Raw genomic sequence first — 11,277 nt, 5'->3', positions numbered from 1 at the left:
ACTTCCCAAAATAAATCTTTGGTGGACATTGCATCGACGCTGTTCATTTTGAATGAACATTTTTCTTGTCAGTTTCTGTGAATGGCATTTATACTTGTCTCGTCATGAAGCGAATTTTTCAACCTCAGTTATAAACGACTATATGAATGTTAGTGCCATGGGCTGGACATCAATACTTCGGAGGGGAAGTGGGGTATTTAGTGTAGAGTTACGAGATAAGAAAAGCCGAATGCAAAAGTTTGTGTCAGTCGGCAACTGTGAACTAAGCTCACAGGCACACAAAAACGGCTGTTCCGTTTTACTCCCCTGTTTGTACTACATCTTTCGACTTTGGGCATTTTGTGGTGTTTAGGGACAGAAAATAATAGGTTTAGTCCTGTTTCATCGGGAAGTTAGCAGAAAAGGGTATGCTATCGACATTTGTAAAGCTGAAAAACATTCCCGAGAAGAATTTCAAGTTGTCAGTGTATGCTGTTGTCGATCAGTGAAACATATCGTGTGGTACAGATGGGTAGACCGGAACCATGCGTCTTTGTTATTGACAATATGCTTTTGGATATTGGCAAAAATGGCCGACTTCCGTAGCATTATGCTTTGATGATCGGAAGAGAACATCCAATCACAGCCCCCGAATTCCTCCACGTGTCCATCAAAATAGCTATATATATAGCAGCACAGCGTTGTGTCCATCCCTAGGTATAAACGCAACAAATGTGTTTCTTGTTTCGGGCACAATATTGGTGCACTTTTTTTGCCGTGCAAGAGAAATCAGCAGAGCAGCTTTAAGTCCCAAACTTAAGAGTCAGTAACACAAAGCTTGTTCTGTAATGAGCTTAGCATGGTAGGTTTGTGAGCCCGTCTCTATTGAGTCAGCTTGAAAGCTTGTTGGTCAATTCGTGTTGCCTTGTTGTGGCAGACATACTGGCATACCATAACAAGCTTGTTTGCTTCGCAAGCTTTTGATCGTCGATGTTGTGTTGCCTTATTGTTACAGACATACTGGCATACCATCACAAGTTTGTTTTAAAAGCTTTTGATTGTCGATGTTGTGTTACCTTAATTATTGATGCAGAAATACTGGCATACCATCACACGTTTGTTTCGAAAGCTTTAGATTGTCGATGTTGTGTTGCCTTAATTATTGTTGCAGAAATACTGGCATACCATCACAAGTTTGTTTCGACAGCTTTCGATTGTCGATTTGTTGTTGCCTTATTGTTACAAACATACTGGCATACCATGACAAGTTTGTTTCGAAAGCTTTCGATTGTCGATTTTGTGTTGCCTTATTGTTGCAGACATACTGGCATACCATAACAAGTTTGTTTCGAAAGCTTTCGATTGTCGATGTTGTGTTGCCTTTGGTTGCAGAAATACTGGCATACCATAACAAGTTTGTTTGTTTTGAAAGCTTTTGATCGTCGATTTGTTGTTGCCTTATTGTTACAGAAATACTGGCATACCATAACAAGTTTCTTTCGATTGTCGATTTGTTGTTGCCTTATTGTTACAGAAATACTGGCATACCATAACAAGTTTGTTTCGAAAGCTTTTGATTGTCGATGTTGTGTTGCCTTATTGTTGCAGAAATACTGGCATACCATCACACGTTTGTTTGTTATGTTAAAACATAATTTTTTCCTTAACCTTATATTGTTATCGTATCAAAATGTGGGTGGGACGACTAGGTTTTCAAAATGGTTCGAAAGATATGTGGAATTCTAGTAAAAGATCCTCACGATAAACTGAGACGGAATCAAGGACTTGATCTTTTGTTAATCTGTTTTGTAGTTGCAGCGCTACTTCTTTGATGCTGTTAGTGTAATTCGCCAGGTTGTGCAAATTAACGTGTCTCTTGATGAGTAAACCACTGTGTAAGTAGAAACTATGTATTTTGTACATTTATTTTTTATTATGCAGGACAGACTAGACATGTTCTGTTTTCTTGAGAACTGTTCAAAATATCGAGCTGTAAAGAACAGAAAATATACAGTTTGAGCAGTCCAAAAAACAAATTATACAAAAGATGAAGAATAACAAGGGAAAATCTGCAAATGTATTTGAAGACAAACATGTTTCAAAGGTGATGTAAAATTCGATTGCCATAGGTGGATAAACAACACAGGTACAATACGTTGGTCGTTCCCTTACAATGGAAAAAAACCTATGTGCACTGTGTGTGTGTGTGTGTGTGTGGGTGTGTGTGTGTGTGTGTGTGTGGAGGGAAGGAGGGTAACCGTGGCTTTGATCTGTGTTGGATCTCTCTCTCTCTCTCTCTCTCTCTCTCTCTCTCTCTCTCTCTCTCTGTCTGTCTCTGTCTCTCTCTCTCCTCTCTGTCTCTCTCTCTCCTCTCTGTCTCTCTCTCTCTTCTCTGTCTCTGTCTCTCTCTCTCTCTCTCTCTCTCTCTCTCTCTCTCTCTCTCTCTCTCTCTCTCTCTCTCTCTCTCTTACTCCGATATTGAAACAAGCTATCGATGTTTCAAAGCATAATACAACTCACACACACACACACACACCTGTGACACGTAGCACCCCACTTCTAGTAGCCATAAAATGTTGCAGCCCACATGCCAGCTGCAACTGAAGTGTTTAAACTAAGCCTTCAAACCCTTTAGGGCGTCAACATGCAACGACACAGTTTACTCCAAACAAAGTGTGCGCTCCCCTGCGTTTAGCGACAGTCTGCATGGTGTCTATTTCAGTGGTAGCATGTGTTTGTTGTTGTATTACTTTGATTTGACGCGTGTGGTTTTAGTCTTCTTTTTTTCTCTCTCAATGTTATCATCAAGCTGCAGTCTTAACACGCGGTTTGGGTCTTACTTTGATTTGAGTTATGTGCATTCAGACTTACTCTCGGTGTTTCAGTTTTAACGGACGGGTACAGCCTTACTTCTATTTTTTAGTGATTTTGCATGCCGTTTCAGTCTTACTTTGATTTGAGTTGTGTGGTTTTAGTCTTACTTTGATTTGAGTTGTGTGGTTTTAGTTTTACTTCGATTTCTGTGCTGTCTCAGACTTACTTTGATTTGAGGTTTTATTTTTATTTCAGGTGGGTTTTTAATGTTAACGGCACAGTAAGCCTCCCGTAAACCATCACAAATACTGTCAGGCTTTTACACACAGTACAAACACCTTTTCATTTAAACACTCACCGCTCTTGAACATCTTAGGTGCCCTCCGTAAAGAGCGAGCAATTTTCAAAAATATTATTTTTGCATGGTTTATCTTACCCCTGAGCCATCGCGAACCCGTGTGATCCAGTTTCCTTTTTTCACAATGTAGTCGTCAGTTTGTGATTTCAATGCGACTCGCTGTAAGCTTATATCGTGTACCTCTGAATCTAAACGCAACAAACGGCTGCGATTCACACGAACTAGAGCGGTGGAAGTTGATTGTTCAGAGGAACGGGAGCTACCAGGCACAACCGTCGTCTGCTACGAGAAAGACGGTTTGCGTGACACGTTTCCGGGCTTTTCTTTTTTTAAACTTTCAAAACTTCGAATTGTACTGATCTTGTCTTGATGAAAAAAGAATTCTTTTATGATTTAACAATGTTTGTGTAACAAGCTGTCAGTTTATTATCTAGATCTTAAAAATTAGTTCTAGCGCCAAAACTAGTTCTGATTTGCCGATCAGACGGTCCACGAAAATGAATTCTTTGAAAATTGCTCGCTCTTTACGTAGGGCACCTAGTATGTTCTCAAGCGGTGAGTGTTTAAACGAAAGGGTGTTTGTACTGTGTGTAAAAGCCTGACCGTATCTGTGATGGTTTACGGGAGGCTTACTGTGCCTTTAATGTGCAGTTTCAAATTTACTTTGATTTAGAGCTCCAGTGCACACATATCTATACCGGACCAGAAACACAAACAGCCCGTCCTTAATTGAGCACGAAGTCGACTTGGCGAAGCTACGCGAAGTCTCTATGCCAAAAACCCGCAGCTACGGCGAAGTCTCTATGCCAAAAACCCGCAGCTACGGCGAAGTCTTTATGCCAAAAACCCGCAGCTACGGCGAAGTACGTTGTACCCTACTTCGCTTTGCAAGTTTTGACATGACGCGACGAAGCTGTTCTTTTTGTCAGAAGAGTGCTTTTTGATTCAAGATGGACGTAGAAATCACATTGCCGAGAGCAGAGGGCATTCCTTTGGACTTCGCGAAGCTATGTTGAAAGCAGTTCAATTACGAGACGAATTCTCGTTCCGGAAACTTCGTAAAGTGAGCTGCGCGAAGTCAACTTCGTCCAATTAAGGGCAGGCTTAAAGGACAGAACATGACGGATGCTTTACTTGATTAGTGTCCGAACTGTTTGAAGTCTTGTCAGCTGATATGCAATGACCATGCAAACACGGAACCAACAACTCGGTAAGCTGTCTGTGGTTGGGTGGGGTTGGGTGTGTGTGTGTGTGTGTGTGTGTGTGTGTGTGTGTGTGTGTGTGTGTGTGTGTGTGTGTGTGTGTGTGTGTTTGTGTGTTTGTTTGTTTGTGTGTGTGTACAGGTGTGTGTGCGTTCGTTCGTGCATGTGTGTCTGTACTTGTGCATGTGTTTGCACCTCTCTCTCTCTCTCTCTCTCTCTCTCTCTCTCTCTCTCTCTCTCTCTCTCTCTCTCTCTCTCTCTCTCTCTCTCTCTCTCTCTTCGTGAAGTAGGCCTATCCAGTTGTTTTACGGTGGCAGAAAAGGAGTGTGTGTTTGGTTTGTTAATTTGTTGGCTTCGTGAGTTGTGTAATTTGACTTAATTTCGTTTCTATTAAGTTACGTGTGTTGTTGTTTACGTTTTGTTTGTTCGTTCGTTCGTTCGTTTTGAAGACCTATGATGCGGAAAAAAAGGTCTACATTTTGTATTCTCTCAGAAAAAAACCTTTCTATTCTATTCTTTCAGTTACCGTCATCGTCATTCTCGCAATCAGCGTTACAGTCCTCGTCGTGGTCTATGACGTCATCGCTCAAACCTACGTCTTACATAATCACGTCAGACACAATGACGTCAAACGGACTCGTGACGTCAAATTACTAAAAGTAATCACCCCCGCGTCACATCATGGTTCATCATTGAATAACACTTTCGTCTCCCATGGGCTCATGGGGCGCCTAGGAAATGTACTCTTCCAGTATGCGGCCATGTACTGCATCGCAAAACGGAATAACTTGACCCCTCTCTTCTCTGATCCAATGGAATTAAAGAACGTGGAAAACCCTGGAACACTGGTTAACTACAGCGTCTATTTGTCTAAAAAGAGTCGCACTCAGCTGTTGCGTGAACGATTCTGCTGCTCCTATGATAACAGATTTGAGAGTTTGCCCAATGACCACAACTACAGTATTTATGGATACTTCCAGTCATGGAGATACTTTGAACCCTGTAAGGCAGAAGTTCTTGAGATTTTCAAGTTCAAGAAGAAGTACGTCGAAGAAGCCAATACTATCATTGGCGACTTACGCAAGCAACTGCCGAACAAGGTTCTAGTCGGAGTTCACATTCGCATGGAAGATCACACAAGCGAGAGGGCGACGAGAAACGGAAAACAAATCGCCCCGCCAGAATATTTTATCAGAGCTATGACGTACTTCAAGAACAGATTTCATGACGTCAGATTCGTCGTGATAACGTCATCACAAGAGTGGTGGCTGAGCAACGTCACGCGGTCAGATGACGTAGTGTTTCACAACCGGACTCAGCCGGCTGTGGATATGGAGATTCTCTCTCGCTTGGATCATATCATTGTTAGTGTGGGGACATTCGGTTGGTGGGCTGCTTATATGAATAATGGTGTTGTTGTCATCTTCAACGATTGTTTTAAACCGGGGTCACCTTACGGGAATCAGTTTTTACACAACTCTACGGATTACTTTTACCCCGGCTGGCTGAGAATGTGACGTAATGTTCACACAGATGACGTATAACGTCAGATTATCCCAATGCTGGGTCACGGGTGTTGGCTGTGATCGGATTTAAAGAAATATGAAACCGATTGAGCCCAAGAAATCGAATTCGCTAATATTTTGCTAATATTGTCCTTGCGATTTAGAATATGCATTGAACAAGTGTACAAAAAAAACCAAGTCTCGTAAGGCGAAACTACTACATTTAGTCAAGCTGTGGAACTCACAGAATGAAACTGAACGCACTGCATTTTTTCACAATGACCGTAGTCCGCCGCTAGTGCAAAAGGCAGTGAAAGTGACGAGCCTGTTTAGCGCGGTAGCGGTTTCGCTGTGCTGCATAGCACGCTTTTCTGTGCCTCTCTTCGTTTTAACTTTCTGAGCGTGTTTTTAATCCAAACATATCATATCTATATGTTTTTGGAATCAGGAACCAACAAGGAATAAGATGAAATGTTTTGAAATCGATTTCAGAAATTTAATTTTGATCATAACTTTTACGTTTTTAATTTTCAGAGCTTGTTTTTAATCCAAATATAACATATTTATATGTTTTTGGAATCAGAACATAATGAAGAATAAAATAAAAGTAATTTTGGGTCGTTTTTAAAAAAAAATATTTTAATTACAATTTTCAGATTTTTAATGACCAAAGTCATTAATTATTTTTTAAGCCTACATGCTGAAATGCGATACCGAAGTCCGACTTTTGTCGAAGATTGCTTGGCCAAAATTTCAATTAATTTGATTGAAAAATGAAGGCGTGACAGTGCCGCCTCAACTTTTACAAAAAGCCGGATATGACGTCATAAAAGACATTTATCGAAAAAATGGAAAAAAAACCGTCCGGGGATATCATACCCAGGAACTCTCATGTAAAATTTCATGAAGATCGGTCCAGTAGTTTACTCTGAATCGCTCTTCACACACACACACACACACACAGACACACACACACACAGACACACACACACACATATACACCACGACCCTCGTCTCGATTCCCCCTCTATGTTAAAACATTTAGTCAAAACTTGACTAAATGTAAAAAGAATAACAAAGAAATCTAGCTGACAGACTTCATGGTACAGACTTAAATGACGACATGTCAAGAATCATCTAAACAAGGATTGGGTAAATAGATGGGCTATCTGACCGATTAAAAACAATCACAGAGCCAATTTGTTGTTGTATAGTTCCCTGGTTTGCGTTTGTTATAATGATGTGTTTCTATTTGAATTAAGTAGATGTGCAACGCCAAGGCACTGCATACCCCAGCGAAAGACAAACCTCTCTCTCTCTCTCTCTCTCTCTCTCTCTCTCTCTCTCTCTCTCTCTCTCTCTCTCTCTCTCTCTCTCTCTCTCTCTCTCTCTCTCTCTCTCTCTCTCTCTCTCTCAAAAGACACCGATAGCCTTGACAACTACAGACCGATATCTATTCTCTCTATACTGTCTAAACCCCTGGAAAAGCATATACACACCCATCTCCTTAAATATGTTGAAGAAAACAATATTTTTCATCCTTATCAATCAGGTTTTCGTCCTAAACATTCATGTCATACTGCCCTTACCCGGCTCTGTGATACCTGGCTAAAAGCAATAAACAATCGTGAAATGGTTGGAGCGGTATTCCTTGATCTCAGGAAAGCATTTGACTTAGTTGATCACGCTATTTTGTTAGACAAATTACTTATTTACCTGCAAAATAGCTCATCTGTGTCCTTTTTTACATCATATCTGTCAGATAGGAAACAAGCAGTCTACCTAAATGGTTCATATTCATCACAAGGCACTGTAAAATGTGGAGTCCCACAAGGTTCTATCCTTGGTCCCTTACTGTTTGGACTATACATTAATGATTTACCATTACACCTCAAACAAGAAAATGCTGTACTTGATCTTTTTGCGGATGACTCAACACTTCACAGCAGTAATACAGATATAAATCTCATAAGAAAAGTACTCCAAGAAAGTATAGCAAATATTAATGATTGGTGTAATTGTAACAGAATGGCACTGCATCCTAAGAAAACAAAAAGCATGTTAATAACCACAAGACAAAAACACCAGCGACAGCCTCTGAGCCTTGATCTTATGCATGGTACAGTTAGCATTGCTCGAGTCCATCAACACCGTGTGCTTGGAGTTGTAATTGATGATGAACTTAACTGGCGCTCTCACATTGATACAGTTTATAAACGAGTTTCTAGGAACCTTTTCTTACTTAACAAGCTCTGGTGCGTTGTTTCTGTGGATGCCCTCAAAATGTTTTTCCACGCACACTGTCTCTCTCACATTTGCTATGCATCTACTGTCTGGTGCAATGCCAGTGATGTTCATATAAAGAAAATAAACACACTTCACAAGAGAGGTGTAAAGTTATTAAACCGAGATCCCAATATGACTACTCAAGAAAAATACACTCAACTGAACATTCTTCCGCTACATCAGCAGTTCTTTTTAAATGCTAGTGTTTTCATGTTTAAAATGTACAACCATGAAACACCTTCATACATCCAAGACCTGTTTGAGCGTCCTCCTGGTAGAGCGAGGCTTTTGAATTATACGCTACCGCTCCCACGCATTGATTTGTATAAATCTAGTTTATCCTACTGGGGATCGCTTGTGTGGAATATACTTCCAATGTACTGTAAAACATGTCAAACCCTTTCATCTTTTAAAAAAAATGTTCGAAAATATCTTTGTCAAAAATAATTCTCTCCCTACGCTTTAAAATCATAACTGTTACTGCATAACATCTTAATCATCATTTTATTAATCAATGAACCACGTTATTATAACTAGTGTTTTATTACTTTTAACCTGATTACAAATTCTTAGTTAATTAGTTATTCGTTTGGCTGTTCAATACATGTTATATAAATATATAATTGTAATGTATAATGTCATGTATGTCTAAAAGGGACAGGTTGGAAGATTAGGCATTGCCTAAAACCTTTATCCCTTTGTATTAAAGTTTTGAATCTGAATCTGAATCTCTCTCTCTCTCTCTCTCTCTCTCTCTCTGTCTCTCTCTCTCTCTCTGTCTCTCTCTCTCTCTCAAACACACACACACGAACACACACACACATCCCAAGTTACACATGTACACACATAGGCCTACACACGCACTCACTCACTCTCTCACACACACAAAACACACCCCCATACGCACATATAGACAGACGGACATTTTAACACACCTTTACAAACAAACACACATACACACACACATACGCACATGCGCAAACACACACCCATCCACCCACTCTCTCTCTCTCTCTTTCTTTCTCTCTTTCTCTCTTATACAAACAGACACACACCCACACACATACACACACACACACACACACACACACACACACACACACACATGTACATACGCACGCATGTACGCACGCACACACCCACAGACACACACACACACACACACATTGACTCACACAAATCTCATACACACAAAACACACACTTATACGCACATAGACCGGCACGGTTGGCCTAGTGGTAAGGCGTCCGCCCCGTGATCGGGAGGTCGTGGGTTCGAACCCCGGCCGGGTCATACCTAAGACTTTAAAATTGGCAATCTAGTGGCTGCTCCGCCTGGCGTCTGGCATTATGGGGTTAGTGCTAGGACTGGTTGGTACGGTGTCAGAATAATGTGACTGGGTGAGACATGAAGCCTGTGCTGCGACTTCTGTCTTGTGTGTGGCGCACGTTATATGTCAAAGCAGCACCGCCCTGATATATGGCCCTTCGTGGTCGGCTGGGCGTTAAGCAAACAAACAAACAAATACGCACATAGACAGTCGGACACACACACCTTTACAAACAAACACATATACACACTCATACACACACAAACTCATGCACACACACACATTCACACACACTCTCTCTCTCTCTCTCGATCTCTCTCTCTCAAACACACACACACACACACACACACACACACACACACACACCCCAAGTCACACACACACACATACACACACTCACACGCACTCATTCACTCTTTCACAAAAAACTTCATACACACAAAACACACACCCATACGCACATATGGACAGACGGACATACCCACCTTTACAAACAAACACACATACACGCACACACATACCCTTATGCCCACACACACACTTACACACACACGAGTACAGACTAATGCACGCGTGCGCACACACACACACACACACAAACAGTAACACTAACACATGTGCACAAAATGAACACAAACACACACACTGCGCGAGAGAGAAAGACAACAGGGAGACATGACGTCATGATGCATTAATTGACGTCAAAGACTTTCGACCGTGACGTATTCTTCTTACGCGAGCTTTATCCATAGACTTGGAAACTACGGAATTTCTACCCGTCCAAAGCGGCCTTGGGTGGCGTTTGCTGAAAAAATGGGGGCGACTATTGCACCCACCGTATTTTTGTTAGTATGGTCCCACTTTTTGGTGAACTTCCATCTCCAACTGTAGCACGTAGCCGGGCACAAAGAATCCTTCTTTATCATGTATTATTCGGTATGCACATTTCTCAAGTCGATTACAGTATAGCGTTCACGGGATACCTCCAGCTTCGCTGGGATTATTATAACGTGTCTTTCCGAAACGGCATATGGTAGTGAAAGTTTATATCAATTTGTCAATTTGCATGAGCATATTTCCTAATCAACCGGCCGATTTAAAAAAAAAATTGACCTACACATTTACATATTTAAAACAAGTCGCGTAACGCGAAAATACAACATTTAGTCAAGCTGTCGAACTCACAGAATGAAACTGAATGCACTGCAATTTTTCAGCAAGACCGTATACTCGTAGCATCGTCAGTCCACCACTTGTGGCAAAGGCAGTGAAATTGACAAGAAGAGCGGGGTAGTAGTTGCGCTAAGAAGGATAGCACGCTTTTCTGTACCTCTCTTCGTTTTAAAACTTTCTGAGCGTGTTTTTAATCCAAACATATCATATCTATATGTTTTTGGAATCAGGAACTGACAAGGAATAAGATGAAAGTGTTTTCAAATTGATTTCGAAAATTTAATTTTGATCATAATTTTTATATTTTTAATTTTCAGAGCTTGTTTTTAATGCAAATATAACATATTTATGTTTTTGGAATCCGTAAATGATGAAAAATAAGATGAACGTACATTTGGATCATTTTATAAAAAAACATTTTTGTTTACAATTTTCAGATTTTTAATGACCAAAGTCATTAATTAATTTTTAAGCCACCAAGCTGAAATGCAATACCGAAGTCCGGCCTTCGTCGAAGATTGCTTGGCCAAAATTTCAATTAATTTGATTGAAAAATGAGGGTGTGACAGTGCCGCCTCAACCTTTTACAAAAAGCCGGATATGACGTCATGAAAGACATTTATCGAAAAA

The 11,277-nt window shown here is 40.6% G+C and overlaps 1 protein-coding gene across 1 annotated transcript; it reads left to right on the top strand.

The window, feature by feature from the left end:
* The first annotated feature begins 4,887 nt into the window (after positions 1-4,887).
* On the top strand, positions 4,888-7,112 carry LOC138972320 (galactoside 2-alpha-L-fucosyltransferase SEC1-like). The gene has a single exon (XM_070345006.1). The coding sequence runs from the start codon at positions 5,076-5,078 to the stop codon at positions 5,868-5,870; it is 795 nt and encodes a 264-aa protein (XP_070201107.1). The 5' UTR covers positions 4,888-5,075; the 3' UTR covers positions 5,871-7,112.
* The last annotated feature ends 4,165 nt before the right edge of the window (positions 7,113-11,277 follow it).

Source organism: Littorina saxatilis, linkage group LG8 (assembly GCF_037325665.1).
Source record: "Littorina saxatilis isolate snail1 linkage group LG8, US_GU_Lsax_2.0, whole genome shotgun sequence".
Taxonomy (NCBI): Eukaryota; Metazoa; Mollusca; class Gastropoda; order Littorinimorpha; family Littorinidae; genus Littorina; species Littorina saxatilis.
Note: the sequence above shows the minus strand (reverse complement) of the source record. Positions and strands in the feature narration are given on the sequence as shown.